Source organism: Humulus lupulus, chromosome 2, assembly GCF_963169125.1.
Source record: "Humulus lupulus chromosome 2, drHumLupu1.1, whole genome shotgun sequence".
Classification (NCBI taxonomy): domain Eukaryota; kingdom Viridiplantae; phylum Streptophyta; class Magnoliopsida; order Rosales; family Cannabaceae; genus Humulus; species Humulus lupulus.
Window position 1 is genome coordinate 284,797,490 of NC_084794.1, and position 20,544 is coordinate 284,818,033.

Genomic DNA, 20,544 nt, shown 5'->3' on the forward strand with positions numbered 1-20,544 from the left:
CTTTAGTTAATGACACGTTTTGATTAAATGACTTGATTAGCGAGTCTCACATCTTTATAAATACACAGTGTAGCGGTCCTGGCTATCCAGGGCGTTACATTTCTCAATTATGGTTTTTAGGAGTGTTCCAAAATCCTGACCTTGTTCTCATCATCTCGGTAATTTGATAAGGAAAATAGGGTAGTTCTTATGTGATATATGTTTTATATAAAAAGTGTTATGATTATGCTATAGTATGTTTCTATGTGTTATGATATATGAATGCTTGGGGCTTATAGTTGTTATATAGCAAACCCTATCACATTTATGTTTTGGGGCTTATAGTTGCTATTTAGCAAACCCCAATAGTTATATGTTTTTGGGGCTTATAGTTGCTTAACTAAGCAAACCTCATTATAGTTCGAGGCTTATAGTTGCTTAGTTAGCAAACCCCAATAGTCACCATGTACATGGGTTAGAATTATGATATGTGTTATAGTATTTGATATATGTTCATAGCTTAAGTGTGTGATTATGTTCATGCTTGTGGTAGATTTTCCTTGCTGGGCATTAGGCTCATTCCTTTATGTTTTATTTGTGCAGGAAAATAGTATGGCGGCGGAAAGGTTCTTGGCAGCTTGGGAATGTGTATTGAGGCATAATGTAATCGGTGGACTGCGCAAACGATTCGAGGATGAAGTGTTTTCTAGTCTTTTAAAATTATGCTTTATATGTATTTTTCCGCATCTGAGTTGTAACAAATTTTAAGATTTAAGTTATGATCTATTTTATTTTCAAAACAATGGGATCCCATATCCTACTTATGAATTTTATGTATTTTTAAACCTTTACTTTACAGTTTCTAAATAAAGTTATGGTTATTTCATATGTACGTTTTCTTAAGATTAGTATAGTAGTTATTAATGGTCCAAAGTCTATAATAGTTGGGTCATTACAGATAATAGGGGGAATAAGCTTTTGGACAAAGATCTTGAACCTTGTTCAAGTTGGTGATCCCCACTACTCTACACTTTGGTTGTGTGAGAGTTTGTGTTCTTATTATTGTTCTTTTCACTATTTTTTCGTATTGTTCTTATTTTAATTGTATTATTATTTTTTTGAGTTTGTGATCTTCCTCTTCTATATCTTTCTATTTACTTGTATTTTGTACAATTGAGTTGTAAGATTACTTTAATCAAATACCTTGTCTATTGTATTTTTGCATAGAGTTGTATTTTGTTTTTCCATATTTCCATTGAATATATATATATTTTTTAACAATCAAAAGCTTAACTTCTCTTATTTCAACGGAATGAGAAATCATCAAGATCATGAACCAAGACCTAGTGAGTTTGGATAGGTTTGATGGATCCAATTTCACTAGGTGTAAAGACAAGGTGAAATCCCCCTTGACCACACTCAAGATAGCCTACATCCTTGAGTCATCCTTGGCACCTCTAGCCGAGCCATCTGACAAAGACACTCTCGAGGTGGTGGAGAAAAGAAGGAAGAGAGAAAAGGGCAATCTTCTATGTAGGGGTCATATCCTTAATGCCCTATCTAATAGGCTCTATGACCTCTATACCAATTGTTGGTTTTTGATCCAACCTCACTAGGTCTTGATTCATGATTTTGATGGTCTCGCCTTCCATTGAAACAAACAAGGGTAAGCTTTTGAATGTTAGGAAAAAATAGATTGCCTCAATGGAAATGGATAAGAATATTACAACTCTATGCAATAATATTACAAATAAATATAGATTGATTAAATAAGGTTACAACTCTATAACTGAAAATTACAAATAAACAAAGAAAAGGAAAAAGATGAAGAAGAAGAAGAAGAAGAGAATAGTGAGAATACAACTCTAAGCAAAAGATTCCAAGTAAAATAAAGTGTTTGGACCAAAAGAAAAGATTACAACTCTTAAACAAAATATACAAGTAAATAGAACAATAGAATAAAATGAAGAACATAAACACAAGTAAACTCTCACTTACACAACCTAAGTGAAGAGGGTTGGGGATCACCAACTTGAACAAGGTTTAAAACCTTTGTCCAAAAGCTTATTTCCCCCTAACTCAAGCACTAAGGGATCTCTCTTAGATATTGGAAATGTCTTTTTGGAATTATCAAGCCTCAAGGTGTTTCTAGCCAAGTGCTCTAATGGATAGAAATGTTATGTCTTTCAAGTGAGCTATAGGCTCCTATTTATAGAGTTTAGAGACACCCTTTGAATTTCAAATTCCACCAACCCCCATGGTTGTTACCAATGTTTAATTGGATTAATATGGAATTAAAAATGAGATTTGGGAGTTATTTGGATTTTTTGAGCCGTTCAACAAGGATTGAAAAAACTGAAGAAAAAAAATGGTCAGTTTTGGCCTGTGGCCACGGCCACTACTCTCTGTCTCACTGGCCGCGGCCACCAACATTCAGTGGCCGCAGCCACTGACCATTTTCAGCACTTAAAAATGTGCTGTTTTTCCAAATGGTTCCAAACCCTCCCAAATGATTTTGTAACTCCCAAAATACATTATTGGGGGTTAAAATCATATCTCTAACAGCCATTTCACATATGACTTTATGAAATTTATCTCAATATTGTGTAACACCAAATTTACACAATAAAGGGTAATATTTGGAAGTTACAAATTTGTAACACCAAATATGTTACATTATTTGGATATATCTCATATATCTAAATATTGTAACTCTTTATTATATGTTACAATATGTGACACTCTTTGTCACATTTATTTAATCTAATACATTATATTATAAAATAATATAACTGCAAGTGAAAATGAACAAATTGAAAGTTCTCAAGATTGAGCTTCCCGAGGCCTTTCAAGTTGGTGCAATAGTGGCAAAATTACCACTAACTTGGAGGAGTTATATGAAAAGAATCATTCATAAGAATGAGGATTACACTTTGGAAGAGATCCAAAAACACATTAGAATTGAAGAAGAATGAAGAATAAGAGACAAGAGTGTGAATGAGTCTAAAGATGAGACTTCCAAGGCCAATGTGGTATCACACAGGCATCCCAAGGGCAAAAACAACAAAAAGAGTAGTGTGAACCCCTTAGGTCCAAAGAAAGATCATGGACAATTCAAAGACGTGAGGGTCATTGTTTTGTTTGTGGAAAATCCTAACATTATTCTAGAGTATGTAGGTACTGAAAGGACCCACATGAGAATGAGGTAAATGCTATTGAAAAGGAAAAAGAGATCCTAGCATGATTACCATGTTTGTGTGTCTTGTTAGGAAATGGTTGTTTTATGTAATGACCTATAATAAAGCTTGTACTCTTGAGAGCTATCAATAAAATTAAAGGTTTATTCTATGATAATTCTTTATTTTGCTATGAGATTTATTATTGTGATAAGAGAAATTTGTGTGAGATATTAACAAAGTTTAAAAATGAACTTGTTAAAATAAAATAATAGGTAAGAGTTAGACCTATTATTCCATAATGTGATTATTTGTTTGAGAAATTCTCACATTACATTTGTGTTCACATATTTCATTTTGTGAAATATATAAAAGAAAGCAACCAAGTGAATGTCAATTTCAAAGAAGTGCGTCTTGCTTTAGCAAGTAAATAAATCAAAATAAACAAACATTAATGTTTTGTTTATCTTCATCTATTGAGAGCTAATCATGTGGCTTAAAAGACTCATGATGAACTTTGAGAATTATAAGTCTAGATTTATCTTGGAGGATAAAGAACTTAATAGAAATAAAGAGATTTGATTTAAAAGTGATATTTTCACTTTATGTGAGAAATGTGGGGGTGATGCTCCAAAGTTAATCAATTTATTTTATTGATAATGGTTGATTAATTTGGTCATCCTATCAGATAGACGATTCAGAATTCCACATTCTAAATTACTTTAACTATCTATGTATATAATGAATAAATCTAGACATGCTTTATGTCTAAAGTTATTGTTTATGAGATATTTGATTCAAGAAGGAATCAATTTAAAACATAAGGGGAGTTTTAGAAGCAAAGAAGTTTCGAGAATTAATATCAAGAAAATATTTTTCTTGGATATTGAAGTATAAAATTGTGGGAGTGTTGACTATGGTCAAACTCACTATTTTAAAGGTGTAACTATTTTAATCAAATTATAGCTCGCAACAAGGTTTGAATAAAATAATGAGATAATGATTAAGTATGCATACATGAGAAAAGAAATGGAATCCTTTCTACATCTCAAGGGATGAGACTTAGACTCCCTAAAGAGATTCACGGTTGATGATAACCTATCTTAATACTAGTAACCAAACTAGTATTAGGTTCAATAAATAATAACAAGTCAATCAAGTGAATATTAGTAGTACTTGTAGAGGCTGAAATCTACAATGATCGAAATAGATTGATCGTAGGCACCGACAACCTGTAGAACAAAGGAAGAAAGACCATGAAAGCCTTGGGACACCGGGGCGGTGCCAGCCGAAGGGACTCCGACAGTCAAGTCAGTAAGCAATTCGAGTATAGAATAAAGAAAATGTAAAGAAAGTAAACAACAAGTAAATAAATCCACCGTAGAGTGGCAGTGAGGGCATGATTTAAGTGATCGGTCTGATAGTGTTAGAGAGAGATTGAGAGCTTTTGAATGAAATGCTTGATAGGAGTCCCGTTAGTCCATTTGTTCCTTGTATTTATAGAAGCTTTAGCGATCAGTTGCCCAGCTCCTGAAGGATGGACATGAGAAGTGATCTTCCTCCTTTTTAGGAGGAAGATCGATTCTTTTGGGCGAGTTAGAGACTACTCCAGCTGATAGCGTTTCTCCCACGTGTTTGACATGTTCTGGGGGTATGTTTGAATTGTATTTTTGGGCTTAGGGCGTGGCCAAAGCTCAACGTCATTCTTGACATGTGGGCTCAAGTGTGTTTGGTGCTGAGATTGGGCGTAGTTGTTCAAGGTAGCTTCTTACTAACTAGACTTTGATGGACTATATAATGTTTAATGGGTTGTGGGCCGATGGCATGATTGATTCGGGCCTGGTGTAATTTTTGGCCACTACAGTACTCAAATTATGTCCCATCTGAGATAGGAGTACTAGTGTGTTACCAAAATGAGGGTTAAAACTAAAATGTTTTTTTGTTAATAGAATTCAGTCTTGAAAAGAAAAATATTTTAGGGTAACAAAATATTGTAAGAGTTCTACCTATATAGACCTAGGCGTGGTGTCGCCCCTCATGAGAATTGAGAGTCATTCTCAAGAAAAGTCTATGAATGGAATGTGCACATGGGCATTAACAGTGCAAAAGTGAAACATTGAGGGATCAAGTGAACATAACAAAGTTATGTGTGTTATCACCGGTTTGTTATTAAGGACTAATGGTTCAATGCTTCGACAACCAAAATTTCAACAAACTTTATGATACTTACATTAAGGTCACATTCCAAGTCGAAAGACATTTTACTTTATGCACTAATGCAATGGTTCCTATAGAGAGTAATTTTTTAATCAAGTGAGGGAATATTATATTTTAATATAATGTTTGATTGATTAAATAAGTGTTACAAAAAGTGATTATTTAATCTAAGTGGGGGAATATTATATTATTTCATATAATATAATGTTAGATTAAATAATGTGACAAATGTGATTTGTCATACCTTGTAACATATTATTGAGAGTTACAAAATTGGACACATGTGTGTATCCAAATGTAACATATTTTGGAGTTACAAAATCAGTTACAAATTTGGAACTCCTAAATATTACCCAATAATGTGTAGATTAAGAGTTACACATTTGTATTTGAATTTCATAGAGCTGTAAAGCGAATCATTTGTTATGTAAATGGTACTCAGTAATATGGAATTTGGTACTCAAAGGAAACAAACTCTAACCTTGTTTGTTTTAGTGATGCTGATTGGGCAGGCAATGCAGATGACCGAAAAAGTACAAGTGGTGGATGTTTTTATCTGGGAAACAATCTGGTTTCTTGGCATAGCAAGAAACAAAATTCAATCTCCCTGTCAACTGCTGAGGCCGAATACAGCTGCAGGAAGCTGTTGTACACAATTATTATGGATGAAACAAATGATGACAGATTATGGGTTTGATCTTAAAACCTTGACTATTTTCTGTGATAACACTAGTGCTATTAATATCTCAAAAAATCCTGTTCAACACTCTCGCACTAAACACATTGACATTCGTCATCATTTTATTAGGGAACTTGTTGAAAATAAAAATTTGATCTTAGAATATATTGAGACTGACAAACAGATTGCAAATATTTTTACAAAAGCCCTTGATACAATCAGGTTTGATTCCCTCAGGAAATCCTTGGGGGTTTGTCCCAATTAATTTGTTTTGTGCTGTACCTTATCCCTGTGCTTGAAAAAGTTGTGTGATGTCTTCTTGTCCTTGCTCACCGAAAAAGTCTCAATCATTATGTCAAAATATATTTTTACTTCAGGTTAGAAATTATAGTTAATATATTTCATGCTCATTTTTTTAAAAATAAAATTCAAAACAAATAGTCCCTCCAATTAATATTCTTTCAAATCAATCTGTGTTTTTGTGTATGAGCATTTGATCCTTGAAAAGTATTTCAAGCTCCATCTTAGAATAGAGCTACCTACACTGTTGTGTAAATTGCTAACTTTGAGTAAGTTGGAACTATGTAACTAACAATTATGTAGAAGATACTTTACCACTGTTAAATACAGCCTTCAGTGTAGTGTGAAAGCGTCTAATTTGGGTACTCATTGAGAAAAAGGCTAAAAATTGCCACATAGGGCAATGTCCCTAAAAAGGCTAAAATTGACATACAGGGCAATGATCTCTGCTTTCACAATCACACGCAAATGCTTAAGATACACTGTTGGACAAAATTTGTAAGTCTCATACACACTAATTGATTTGAGTGAAATATTTTTTTGTGACAGGAGTAAATGTTTTGTGATATTTTATTTTGAAAAATGAAAGGATGATTTAAATTAAATATATTTTCTAAAACTTATAGTAAACATTTGTTTTGATATAATGATTGTTTCTTTTTCCACATGCAAGGGCACTGAGACTTTGAGCACTAATCAAAAATGGGATATTTTTTCTTTGGTACATTAGGTTATATATATTACTTAATAAATAAATAATAATATATATATATATATATATTTATTTTTGTGGGAAATCGAATCTGAGTGTGTCAAAAAGGGTATGTTGTACCATGTTTGTTTTTGTCTTTATCTCATATTTTATTAAGATCAAAAGTTTCATTTTTTGGCTTGTTTCCCAATTTTGTGCCGTGCACTATTGTTGGCGGTTATTGTTGGGATATTAGTATGTACTTTCCAAAAGTGTTTATTCCATTTAATTCTCAAATAAAGGAATAAAAGATCAAATCCCTATCTTTCCCTTTCTTTATATTCGGATATCCTTGGGCCCAATATCTCAACCGTCTCCATCCTTCACTTTTTTCTGGTTCCTTCTTTTTTCCTTGACAGTTTTCTCTCATTCTCGTGCAACCATGGTGAGAACCAGAGGAAGTGGCTCTCGGTCTGTCAAGGCAGTGGCTGGCTCGTTGACTGCATCTCCATCCCTCACCAAGAAAAAGGCTCCGAAGAGTACCTTGTCTCAACCCAGCCTCATTGACGGTTCCATCACCACGAGCAAAGCCGTGTTCATTCCAGACCTAGAAGCCCCCAAAGTTTCGTCTGGACCTCCTTCATCGGCGGCTCCGCTCGCCTCTCTCCCTGGGTCCTCCAAAAGGGGCCGAGCTTCCCCATCAAATGATGTCTCTGATCATGACCGTGATACTGCCAAACCCCATTCTGATTCCTCAAAGTCCCCTGATGTACTTGCACCCAAGAAGAAAAGCAAAGGATGGTTCCAGGTCTTATCTTCTCGAAAATATCCTCGGTCCAAAGGGCCTAATCCTTCTGATTCCATGCCAAAGGCCTCGTCTCTCGTGGGTTCCACTCCACGTTCCAAGTTTCGTTCGAAGGTAAAGAAAATTCCTCCTCCTTGTTCCTCTTCTGAATCTGATCCTTCTTCAGATTGTGTTCCCTCTGATGAAGATCCCCTTGAAGAAGATCCCTCTCTTTATGAAAATGTTGACTCAAAAGAAAAGTCTGATCCATCAGAGGACCCTCCTGTTTCTCCAAAGGGCAAGAAATCTGTGAAAATTCCAGAGATTCGCACCACGTCTCCTATGGGTCCCAAAGTCTCTCCAGGTTCTTCCTTTAAGGCTCACTCTTTGAATTTCTGTTTCAATGACAATGAGAAAAATATGAAGCATTATGTGCATCGTGGTTTTATCTGTGAGAAAAAAATTTCTTTTTCTGCCCATAGAGTGTTTGGGGTCATTAAGAATATTGAGGATCAAGGGTGGTTAGGTTCTTTAACTGGGTTGGATGGTTTTGTTCCTCGAGTTGTTCAAGAATTCTATGATAATCTCAATGATGATCTGTTTGATAGCAAGTCTTTTATGTTTGGTCAAGTTTATGTTCAGGGGCATTGGTATTTGTTTAGTGCTGCTGAAATTGCCAAGGTTCTCAATTTGCCCCCTACTGTTGACAATGTTGCTGTGGAATTCAACAAAGATACGGTGCTATCGGAGTTGGTGGGACAGAATATGGTTTGGGAACCTCACTCGGTACTCAAAGTGACGGACCTTACTCATTACTATGCCGTGCTTCATAAATTTGCCACCAACAATTGGATTCCCACCAAGGTTTTGAAAGGCGAAATCGCGAGGCGAGGCGTTTTCTCTTAGTATCGCGAGGCGTAAGCCTTGAGGCGCAACGAGGCGTACGCCTCAACTATAAGAACAAATAAAATTCATAAAATATCCTAAAATTCATGAAATTTCATAAAATTCATAACAAACAACACATAAGTCCATATCAAAGTCATAAAAGTTCTAGTTATAAGTCTTAAAATCATAAATAAAATGCATTAAATCTCCAAGAACTCTTCACTTTCTTCATCATCACTCTCATGAAATTGTATAGCTCGACCATCATCTCCATCTTCACTGTCATTTTCTCCTCCTTCAAATTCATCTTCCTCATCCAAATTCACTTCAATTGGTGCTTGATTTCTTTTCCTCTTCCTCGGTGCTAAACTTCCACCCTCATCCTCAATCTCAATTTCCCCACCAACTTCAATTTCTCTACTATCACCATCCTCTTCATCATTTGGATTGGCTACCCATTCATCATTAGAAGACACATTTTCAACAATCAAAGGATCATCTTCCTCTCTTCTTGATTGTTTCTTAAAAAATTTGTGCTTCAACTTTTTGTTGTACATAATGTACACCAAACTATTCATCTTTTTTGTGCTCAGACGATTTCTTCTCTTTGTGTGCACTTGATTGATCGTACTCCAATTACGTTCACATGCCGATGCTGAACAAGTAAGACCTAGAACTCTTGTTGCAAATGATTTGAGTTCTGGAACTTCATCTCCAAAGTTGTCCCACCATTCAACTATACAAATTAAAGACATGAAAAAAGAAGCAAAGTAATGAATAATTTATTTTATAATATTAATATAAACTATAATAAAACAAAAAATGAGATAAAAGTTTAAGTATTCACCAGGCGGACGTGTTAAGTATGATGTTAAGGATGATCTGAAGCCAAACAATCCTCGCTTGTATTTATACTAATCAAGTTGGGCATCGACCTTCACATATGTTTCTTGGTCCTTGATGAGTCTATCCAAGCACTTATACAAACCAGTTTTAATCTCTGGATGCTCGGAAACATTGGGACTCCATCTGAATCGAGGATTCAAGTAATATGCAGTTGCATGCAAGTCGCGATGCAATTGAAACTCCCACTTTTGATCAATGATATCCCAAATCTCCTTATATGAAGACACGTCTCCATCTAAGTTCTTTGCTATCTTTTCTTTTGCCTCATCCATAGCACCATAAATAAATCCCATTGCTGGTGTCCTCTCACCATCAACTATTCTTAAAACATTCACAAGGGGCTTTGTGGTTTTCATGGAATAAACCACACTAGGCCAAAATGTATTATCATTCATTATGATTTTCTTCACAACTTTCCCTTCAGGTTTCTTTTCCCATGCACAACTTGACCATTCTTTTGAAACAAACATCATTTGTAGTGGTTGCTTCAATTGATGCATACTTTCTAAAGTTAGAAAGGTAGTGGCGAATCGTGTGACAGCTGGTCGAAGAAGATCTTTCTTTGCAAATTTTCTTGTTAAACTCAACACCCATTGATGGTTATGGATGAAATCGCTAACTCTATTTGCTTTAAGCAAAACATTTTTATGTTGTGGCAATTCTCCAATTTTCTCAAGCATCAAATCAATACAATGAGCAGCACACGGAGTCCAATACAAACTTTTTCTCTTCTCCATTAATAATCTTCCAGCTGCCTTGTATGCACTTGCATTATCTGTGATCACCTGAATGACAATATCTTCACCAATTTCTTTAACAACATCATCAAGCAATTCAAACAATTTTTGTGCATCTTTTACACAATCTGATGCATCAATAGTTTTCAAAAAAACAGTCCCATAGGGATTGTTAACTAGAAAATTGATCAGACTCCTATTTCTCATATCTGACCAACCATCTAATAATAATGAAACCCCTGTTCGTTTCCATGTTGCTTTGATCTCATTCACAATTTCGGATGTTGTCTTCTCTTCTTCTTTTAGTATCCAAGTCCTCATTTCATGCATTGTTGGAGCTTTCAATCCTCGACCATAATTCCCAACCGAACGCAACATATTGAAATATGATGGGCTTCTTGCACAATTAAATGGGATCCCATTCTCAAAAAAGAATCTCCCAATATCTAAACATACTTGATTTCGATGCTCTTTAGCACTCGTTGGAGTCATTTTTGTGGTAGCGGTATTTTATTCATTTTCATCATCTCCTTTATTGTCCATAAATCGATCCATAGGCCCTCTAACACCTCTAGAACTACCGCTAGGACAAGAATTCACGCCCTCCAAAGGATTGCCACTACCAAAACCACTAGGTCCATCACCAAAGTAGGATCCACAATCCACCGCCTCATCAAACTTTCGTTGAGAAATAAACTTTGTATTTTCATAGTCTTTCAAATATTGACTTATCTCATCCTTGACTTCTTTAGGTACTTTAGGACATGGTTTTACATCTTTGTGTGTGCAAGCAAGATGTTCTTTCACTCTCTTCACCCCTCCCTTAATATCTTTACTACAAAAATTACACTTTAAATACTTGTATCCTTTTTTTCCACCTTTTTCCGGCACTTCTATTTCAACACTATACTTCCAAACAGGATCTTTTCTACTCATCCTTCCCAACTTAAATTCAGCAACTAAAAGCATAAAATAAAATTAAAAATTCAGCAACTTTAAAAAAAAAACTAAGGAAATTGAAAAACAAAAAACAGAGAAGATTAAAGAAATTATTTACCTCTCTAAAACAATCAACTTTGAGAAAAAGATTGAACTATTGAAGGCTGGTAGCTGCCTTGACTTTGAGAAAAAGAGGTGAAAAAAATAAAAAAAGATGATGAGTGAGAGGAGAGAGCTTCTTGCTTGAAAAGGAGAGAAATGAAGAGTGTGAGGGAGAGTTGGGATGATGGAGAGAGGCTACTGTGAAGTTAGAGAGAGGGGAGATGTTGCCGTGAAGGAGAAAGAAAAGAGAGAGAGAGGGGAGATGCTGTCGTGAAGGAGAAAGAAAAGAGGGATTGTTGTGAAATCAGAAAATAGAAGGAAAAGATAAGAAACTTAGGGTTTTTTTTAACTTAAAATCTAATAAAATAAGCCCAAATTTTAAGCCCATTTAGTTAAAAAGAAAGCCCAAAACACTATTTTAAAAAAAGCCCCACGTGTGAGGCAATAAAACAGCCAAAAAAGAGCAAAACCATGAGGCATACGCCTCAGTCCGCCACAGCCTGCCTCGCCTCAGACACGGTCGCCTCTGTCTGCCTCACCCACGTGAGGCGTGCGCCTCACTGCCACTTTATGAGGCGGCGCCTCAGAGGCCTTTTTTTACCGCCTCGCCTCGAGGCGTACACCTCAACCGTTTTTTAAAACCATGATTCCCACCACTCATACCTCCACCATTACTTTTGACACGACTTTCTTTCTGTACAAAATCAAGACTGGTCTCCAAGTTGATCTTGCCACTCTCATTTTTGATCAGATCACTGCCTTAGGAAAAGCCAAAAAGAAAGGCCAATATTTGGTGTTTCCTCATTTGATCTACAAGTTACTTGATTCTCAAAAGTCTCTTCGATTGGAATATGAAATCTTGACTCCTCCCACTGCCGGTGCAGACTACAAACTCAAGAAGGAACCATCATCCGTAAAGGCAACTAAAGGGATTGCTCTCAAGGCTGGCGATGCTGATTCTGTTGCTACTGAACTCGCTGGTGTCAAGACCACTCTGGAATCTGTGCAATCAGAAGTGTTCAGTCTCAAGAGTTGTCTCTCGACCATGATGTCTCACTTTGCAGCGGGTCCTTCCAAATGAGTCAATTTGGTTTTATTTTGTTTTGCTTTTTTTGTTTTCAATAAATTGTAAAAGAACGTTGTTTTAGTGTCTTTTCTTTTCTCTTGTTTTTGTTACTCCTTTGGCTTATTGCTAGACAACAAGGGGGAGTAAGAAGGTTCATTTTCAATTTATCTTGTTTTATGTTTTTTATCCTTGTTACATTTGAGATGCTTTTCGCAGTGGGAGTCATTCTATTGCTATAATTTTTTGATCCCTGTTACATTTGAGATGATTTTTGCAGGGGGAGTAATCTATTGCTATTTTCTCTAACCTGTTTTGTCTTTGCAGGATCTTTCAAAATAAACACTTAAAATATTCTTGTCTATCAAGTTGCCAAAGGGGGGGATTGTAAAATCTTTTTTTGGCTAAACTTTAATTTAGACAAAATATTTTAAATGTTTAAAGAAAATTAGTAGCATATCTCCATATTGATTTTCGGATTAAATAACAATATTTTCAACTGATTTTGTAATGTGAAAATATCTTTAAGTGTGAAAATATTTGTTGCCTTATTTATCACAAATAATCATTTTTTGGTAAAAATATATTGTGCAAATATCTTGAGATTATTTTCAGGGATTATGTTTATTCTGGATTTAAGTTGGTGTCGAAAATGAACATGGTCAAAAGAAATGACCATGTTCGTTCTGCCAGATGAGACTGACTACATTGCTGACTCATCAGTTTCCTTTTCTGTCGACACAGAATGCATCTAGCTGGCTGATTTCCTAAATCAAAGGAATTCGCAAATTGATTTCAAAGATACCAGAAAATGATGGCATTGGACGATTTCCCTGCCTATAAATATCTTGCCAAGGCCTTTGGATTTTTGACCTCTTCCATTTTGAATATTTGTAAACATTACATTATTTTGAAGAGTGTGTTTATTTGTAGAGATTAAGTTTGTTCACCTTAATCTTTGTGAGAGTGCTGAGTGTACTTATGGATATCTATCTAGTCCATTGTAAACAGATAGTGTCTATTGTGAACGTGTTCATAAGGATCTTCGGGAGAGGATTCTATCTAAGTCTCACTTCGGGAGGAAGTGTGCACTCGCTATTCTTTGAAGGGAGTTCAAGAGAATCAGCGTTTCATCAAATCAGATTCGTAGAGAAGAGTACAACAAAATTGCGGCAATAGTTTAAGAGGGAGTCTTACGTTGTTTAAGTCAATGATTTTGTACACATTGTTTCTTTACTAATTGATTTATTCTCTGGGCGTGGCCCCAAGGAGTAGGTTATCCGAAAGGGTTTCTGAACCTTGTAAAAATTCGGTGTGCTCTTTATTTTTTGCACTGTCTATTTATTGTGTTCAGTTTCTGTCGTGACAAGTTCGGATTCTGTCCCGACAGAACTGCTATCTGTGTAAACAATTAATTACCATTCCGCATTTTAATTAATTCATGGTTTAATTAATTTGGTAATTACAAAAAACAGAATTTCAATTGGTATCAGAGCGGGTCACTAAACTCTTAGTGCGATCTTGTATTCTTTCCGTTTGTTTTGTGCCTTATGAAATGTCTTTCTTTACAGAAGGTGGATCTATAACTCGTCCTCCTGATAACTCTATGATTTAGAGTTATTTTTATGATTTTTGAACTTGTTTTTAGGTTGAAAAGAGTAATGAAAGTGTGTTAATTGTAAATTTGTTCAACTTTTACCTTTATGTTTTAAGTAGTGAGTCCATTTAAGAGTTTGTGAGTTGTTGTTAGTAATTATAAATATTTATGTAAATTTGTGTGTTTTTGTCATTCAGGAAAGGAACCTTCAAAGCGCCAAGGGAAATTAAAGGAATCAAAAGTCAAAGGGGACAGAAAGGGAGCATTGCTGCTCGGATGCTGTAGGCCAGACTCGTAGCAATTCTGGGAAAAGAAGGATGACGTGGACAGAAGCCAGCTGCACTTAAGTAATCACCTCAGCGCCTATGTGGCACCCATTTTAATGAATGAAGTCAGCTGGCTGAGGTGGCAAGAAGAAATGGACCAAAGATGGATTGGGCTTTCTAATTAGGGTAAGGGAAAGTACCCAAAAGAAGGGGGCAGCCGTAATACACCAGAAAAAGAGTAGAGGACACAGTACAGAAAAATCTTTCAGCAAGAAGAGTACAGTGAAAAACCAGAGAGATATACACAGAAAAAGGCATTACCTACAAGAGGAGAATCACGACCAAGGAAGGAGGAGGACTCTAGAACCCGATTCTACTCTTCTCTTTCTTCTATATTTCCTTTTCTGTAGTGTATACTACTGATTCTATAATTTGTGAACTGAATATTTGCTATGGATGAACAATTTCTGTTTTGGATTGTAATTTTCAGTTTAGACATGAACTAATCACCTTGAGATTTGGGTGGCTATGAACCTTATGTGATGAAGTATTAATGCAATGCATGAGTTTAGTAATTTGCCTTTGTTCATTCAAGTGAAATTAATGTTTAATGATTGTTGATTGCTGGCCATAATTAACAATTAAACTAGCTAGATCTGATTTTGGAAAGAATCTATCTAGTGGAATCAACTTGAATGATGCAAGAGAAATGCCATGTTTAGGTAGTTCTTAGTAGTGAAATAGGAATATTTTGCTACCTTGTATAACCTGAGATTTGGTGAATAAATGCATGTTTTACAACCTGATTTAATATAGGAATGTGTTGAATTAAGTTGTCGAATTATATCAGTGGGTTTTGGAAAAAGCTTACTGGCTTATTGTGAAATCTGTTAACTCTGTGCATAATTGCTGAACGATTGCTATAACAACTGGGCAGATTAACATAGGGAGAAATAGCCATCCAAATCTAATTGTTCACATAGATCTTCTCTGAATTAATTTTTTCTGAGTTCTTCATTTTATTTTAGATTAAATTACGTATACCCATTTAATTTCAGATTCATACTCCAATCATGTTCTTAATTTTGTTATCTTATTTTTAAACTGTTCTTTAGTTGATTTTTGCAATTATTTAGTTTAAAATCCCTGTGGAGACGATACTCACTTATCACTGTATTACTTGTTGCCGACTACGTATACTTGCGTATTTTAATTGCTATAATTTTCGCAACACCTCCTTTATTGAATGATTCCAACTATCCTTAGTGGAAGGTTAGGATGAGAGCCTTTATTAAATCTCAAGAAGAAAAGGCGTGGAGATCAATCTTAACCGGTTGGACACCACCATCTAAATCTGATGATGTCACAAAGGTAAAATCTGAAATTAACTGGATCGATGCTGAAGATAAATTGTCCAGTTACAACAACAAAGCCTTGCATGCTATCTTTCATGGCGTTGGCAAAGGTTACATAAAATTAATATCTTCGTGTGAATCTGCCAAAGAAGCTTGGGAAATCCTTCAAACTCAATTTGAAGGAACTGCTGATGTAAAACGTTCTAGGCTTGTTATGTTAACTACTAGATTTGAAAATCTTAGAATGACAGAGACTGAGTCTCTCACAGAATTCTATGAAAGACTGTTTGATTTAGCTAATGAATATTTTGCCTTGGGAGAAAAATTGGAAAATAATGTGTTAGTTCGAAAAATTGTTAGAGTGCTTCCTGACAGGTTTCAAGCAAAGCTCACAGCAATTGAAGAAGCAAAAGATCTCGACACAATGAAAGTAAAGGAATTGATGGGTTCATTGCGAACGTTTGAACTCAATCAACAAATTCGCCAAAAGGAAAATCCAAGTACTCCCAAAGAAAAATCAGTTGCTCTCAAATCATCAAAAATAAAAGATTTAGATGAAAATGATGGTGAAGACGAAATGGCTCTACTGACCAAAAATTTTCAAAGTTACATGAAAAAGATTGGTAACAAAAAATCATCGTTCAAATCTTCCAAAGGTAATCAATTTTCTAGACCTTTTGACAATAACAATAAAAGAGGCGTGCAATGCAGGGAGATGAATATGTGAGAGAAGAGGCTGATACATTGAAGATAAAGGATAACTGTAGAAGAAGTGGATATCGTGTGGGGCACCGCAGCAAAGAGTGGAGAAAAAAATGCCATCAAATAAGAATAATAGCATGACGAGGTGTAAGAATGTATAATGAGATGTAGTTTAGATAGTAAAATGTGAAAGTGTTTAGAGAGTAAATGTGGATAGTAATTGTAAAATGTATAAGCATATGGTGAAGGGTCTAAGTAAACACGAGGTTCTTTCTCAAAACCAACTAGTAATGAGTGGAGTAACTGGTGATAGTGGTTATATATTGTTGAATGTGCTCACACATTTTTCATGTGGGACACACTAATATCTCCCTCAAGATGGTGACTATTTATGCTTTATTGTTGTGTTTTGAAAGTATTGTAATTGTAGAAAGTATAAGCATAGGGTGAAATCTCAAAACCAATTGATGATAAACGAAGTATGTCATGCTTTTATATATTGTTGAATGTGCCCATACACTTTCTACGTGGGACATACTAATTGGCAAACACTTTTTATGGGCATTCATTAATTAAAATCAAACTAGGGTATTAAAGTTGTGTTAAAAAATATACTGTTTATTTTAAATTTTACAAATTGTTTGAAATAGAGAGTCTAAACTAGAATAAAACTAGTCAAAACGGTATAAACCCAACTAATTATGAAACTTCAACTACAAACACATTTAAACACGGATAAACTGCTATTCAAATAAAAACTACCAAAATGACAGAACATAAAATTTTTACATTTTTTAGAAACAAAACTGTAATAAGAACACCATTGCCATTCACCCCTAAAAGAGTGGATTTATATTTATATATAATTATGTATTTATATAGTTGTAGGTTGTACATGTGGTTGGTTAGCAGTGAACTAAACGAATTGGTTGGTCATGGATTCTTGAATCTCTTCAAGAGTCCTTCCCTTAGTCTCTGGGACAAGCCTGGCAACGAACACAACAGTGAAACCACATACAGCAGAGAATATGAAAAAGGTTGCTGATGAGTTCCAAACCATCATTATATTAAAACTGTATGTGACAATACATGAAGTTGACCAGTTTGCCAAACTCATACAGCTTCCAGCCCAACCCTTCACATTTATGGGGAATATCTGTACATACATACATACACACATACATATTATATTATGTATATCATTAGTTTTATAGATGATGAGAGAAGCAATTATAATTGAATTTATACAAATATTTATATATGTACCTCTGACATTATAACCCATGGTAATCCACCCATCCCTATGGAAAATGATACAGTAAACCCCTGAATAACAGCAATAATAATAATAATGATAAGGAAAGTGGGATTTCAAGTAATATTAAGAACTGATTTTGTAAGGAATCACATGTCAAAGAAAGAGTCATTGTGTGTTTTGTTATACCAGTGTGGCAATAAGCACCAACATAGGAGTGAGCTCCTCTAACTTGTGCAGGTGGATTCCCTGATCAACAGTAGTACAATACAATATTATTTCAAGTGTTTAAGAATATGAAACATGTTTGTATATTTGCCCATCAAGAATTTGTGAAAATATTTTTTTTATTTATGTCATTTTGCAAAATGATATGTTTTTTATAAATAGGGTATTGAGTACGAGTGTGTTAGACAGAGTGTTGAGTGTATCTAGAATGCTATTATGTTAAGAATTGTAAAAAAAAGAGACTACAGTGCAAAGTAATTATATATAATAAAAAAGTCATTTTGTAGAGCAAGCCATGCATATGACAAACCTGAAATAAGAATGACAAGCCAAGAAGAAAGCTGCTTAAAGACATTCCAGCTGCAGAAATCTGCAAATGTAATTGGCCAACCCCAACTTGACTGTTAACTTATTGATCATTCTCTACATTTTTAGAACTTAAGAGCAATATATATATACATACATATTATGTATCAATATTTATTAATCATACCATTAAGAGTGGTCGCCTTCCTAATCTATCTGTCAAGAGAACACCCAATGCAGCTCCAGGAATCTGAAATTGAATGATGATATATTTGAGTTTTTTTATGTACAACTGAGTTCTCTTCCAAACTTATCAAGTTGTTTTGAAGAATTAAGTACCTGGACAATAGCAATTGATATAGTCCCAACACCAAGAGGAACACCTGTACAAAAAACAGTATCATATAGAGAATGAAAATGTACTGATTGATATGTTGTCATTCATTACCATAAACTGATTTCAAAGAAGTTTTCAAGTTACCAGCTTCTGTAAAGATAGAGCCTGCATAAAATGCAAGTGCATTGCTTCCTGCAAGTTGTTGTAACACAGCTAGCCCAATACCAACCTGAGCCAATATTTCAAACAAAAATGTTAAATATGTGAAAAAGTTCTAAACTTGTTATTTTCGTTTTAAGAACTCATTTTATGGTTAAGGTAACTTACAATGAGTGGATAAGTATATCTTGCTTGGAACAAGTCTAGAAATCTTTCTGAGTCCTGCCGAATGGCTTCTGTATAGGTCTGTCACAGCATAAGAAAACCTTTTATATCTTTTTATTTTATTTTATTTTTTGGAGATTGAGAAGTATGTAGGAGAGGAGAGAAAATGACCTTGATTTCAACTGCTTCTGGATAAATATCAGCATTCTTTCCCCTAAGATACTGAAGACTGTTTTCAAGATCTTTATTTCTACCAACTTTTGCCTATACAAACAAATCACAAAAATCATGAAGAACAAGTTTAAAAGATCCTTTTCTTTCATGTATTTGTATAGACTTACCAGCCATCTGGGAGACTCTGGAATGAAGTACAATCCTGAAATGTGCAAAATAGATGGAATGGATCCTGATAACAACAGACTCAATTAGCATAAAAGTAGTAGTCCTTGAGATTATTGTTTGAATCAAAGATATACAGATACATTAATAGAACTAAATTTTATTTTATTTTATACCAATTAATGCCAAGGTGCTCCAGCCAACAGTATTTCCAAGAAAGTACATCAATGAAAAGCCGCAACCAAGTACCAGCTGTTCAAATGGACAGAATACAAGATTGTGATCAAAGGAACAAATGGAACTCACAAAGAAAAGAAAACACTAATGATGTAATGAGTAGTGATTGTTTGTCTTTCTTCTTCTTCTCTTAAGGTTCAAATAACAAACCTGACTCGCTGCAGTAAACCCTCCTCGAAGATCCTTTGGTGTTATTTCAGCAATGTATACAGGAACCTAAGAAGGAAGAAAGTTAATATTGTAAACACCTACTATTTTCTAATTCTCATTGCACTTACTTACCACATAAGAAAGAAGTCCAATTCCAATTCCCAGTGACAATCTTCCAAGATCAAGCCACCAAGCATTCTATCACAACATTAACAAGATTAAGTTCTTTAGAAAAGTATTACAGAATCTATAGGGGAAATAAGGAAATTACTAAAGAAAATAAAACCTTGGAAAAGGCTATGGCTAGCCACCCTGCAGCAGTAAAGATTTCAGAGACCAACATTGCCTGCCTCAGAAAAATCAGCAAATATAAAAGAGTGATCGGTAAATAAATGCAAAGAAGAACTAATGTATATAAAAGGGTAGTGGACAAAGTTTATAACACTTACACCCTTACGGCCTATGAGATCAGTCATCCTCCCATTCACCATTGCCCCCATCATTCCTCCAACAGTCACTATTGATCCGAACACCGAGTACTGCGCCATGGAAAGAAGGCGAGTGAGTGAATGAGTCAGTCAAGTGCAGACCATAGAAAGTTGTGTAGAAAAGATGAGAAAGATAACAAGTAGTAATATACATACATCTGCAACAGAAAGCTTAAAATCTTTCATGATTCCAGATTGAGCTGGCGACGAATATCCAGTCTGCAAGGCAAGGCAATCATACACCAGTAAGCAATAAGAAACATACATAAAAGAAAGAAGCTCTTGACAGAGTGAAATGCTTGTTTTGTTCTTAATTAGTGCCACTGAGAGTGGTTGTGCTTACTATACATCCCATGCAGAAAGAGCCACAGAGAGCCACCAAGGTGCTGAAAACGACTCCAAAGGTGGGTGATGAGGAGCCATTTCTTGAAGTAGTCTCAGTGTCTTCATTTAGCAATGTCTCACCACGATTGGACCTTTTTAGTAATCCTTCTTCCAT

The 20,544-nt window shown here is 35.0% G+C and overlaps 3 protein-coding genes across 3 annotated transcripts; 1 reads left to right on the plus strand and 2 right to left on the minus strand.

Moving 5' to 3' along the window:
• The first annotated feature begins 7,484 nt into the window (after positions 1–7,484).
• On the plus strand, positions 7,485–8,732 carry LOC133815611 (uncharacterized). The gene is made up of 2 exons (XM_062248428.1): positions 7,485–8,180; positions 8,253–8,732. The coding sequence occupies exons 1-2, from the start codon at positions 7,485–7,487 to the stop codon at positions 8,730–8,732; spliced, it is 1,176 nt and encodes a 391-aa protein (XP_062104412.1).
• Positions 8,733–8,914: 182 nt separating this feature from the next.
• Positions 8,915–10,849, minus strand: LOC133815612 (uncharacterized). The gene is made up of 2 exons (XM_062248429.1): positions 9,703–10,849; positions 8,915–9,450 (listed from the first exon to the last, which is right to left on the minus strand). The coding sequence occupies exons 1-2, from the start codon at positions 10,847–10,849 to the stop codon at positions 8,915–8,917; spliced, it is 1,683 nt and encodes a 560-aa protein (XP_062104413.1).
• Positions 10,850–17,297: 6,448 nt separating this feature from the next.
• Positions 17,298–20,544, minus strand: LOC133815613 (sugar transporter ERD6-like 5). Its single transcript, XM_062248430.1, has 17 exons — positions 20,389–20,544; positions 20,202–20,264; positions 20,007–20,096; positions 19,844–19,903; positions 19,690–19,755; positions 19,558–19,623; positions 19,347–19,422; positions 19,173–19,237; positions 19,003–19,095; positions 18,835–18,912; positions 18,652–18,736; positions 18,510–18,553; positions 18,358–18,420; positions 18,175–18,234; positions 17,826–17,885; positions 17,648–17,707; positions 17,298–17,537 (listed from the first exon to the last, which is right to left on the minus strand). The coding sequence occupies exons 1-17, from the start codon at positions 20,542–20,544 to the stop codon at positions 17,298–17,300; spliced, it is 1,425 nt and encodes a 474-aa protein (XP_062104414.1).

Bases quoted from the DNA above. Each gene is read 5' to 3' on its own strand.
- LOC133815612 (XM_062248429.1), bottom strand. From the start codon at position 10,849: ATGACTCCAACGAGTGCTAAAGAGCATCGAAATCAAGTATGTTTAGAT. The intron at 9,451-9,702 runs GTTTGTATAAGT...TAATTTGTATAG, and splicing joins GCATCCAGAGATTAAAACTG to TTGAATGGTGGGACAACTTT.
- LOC133815613 (XM_062248430.1), bottom strand. From the start codon at position 20,544: ATGGAAGAAGGATTACTAAAAAGGTCCAATCGTGGTGAGACATTGCTA. The intron at 18,913-19,002 runs GTCATTTTCTCT...ATGCTGTGACAG, and splicing joins CAGAAGCAGTTGAAATCAAG to ACCTATACAGAAGCCATTCG. The intron at 17,708-17,825 runs GTATAACAAAAC...GCTGTTATTCAG, and splicing joins TGGTGCTTATTGCCACACTG to GGGTTTACTGTATCATTTTC.
- LOC133815611 (XM_062248428.1), top strand. From the start codon at position 7,485: ATGGTGAGAACCAGAGGAAGTGGCTCTCGGTCTGTCAAGGCAGTGGCT. The intron at 8,181-8,252 runs GTCTCTCCAGGT...AAAAATATGAAG, and splicing joins CGTCTCCTATGGGTCCCAAA to CATTATGTGCATCGTGGTTT.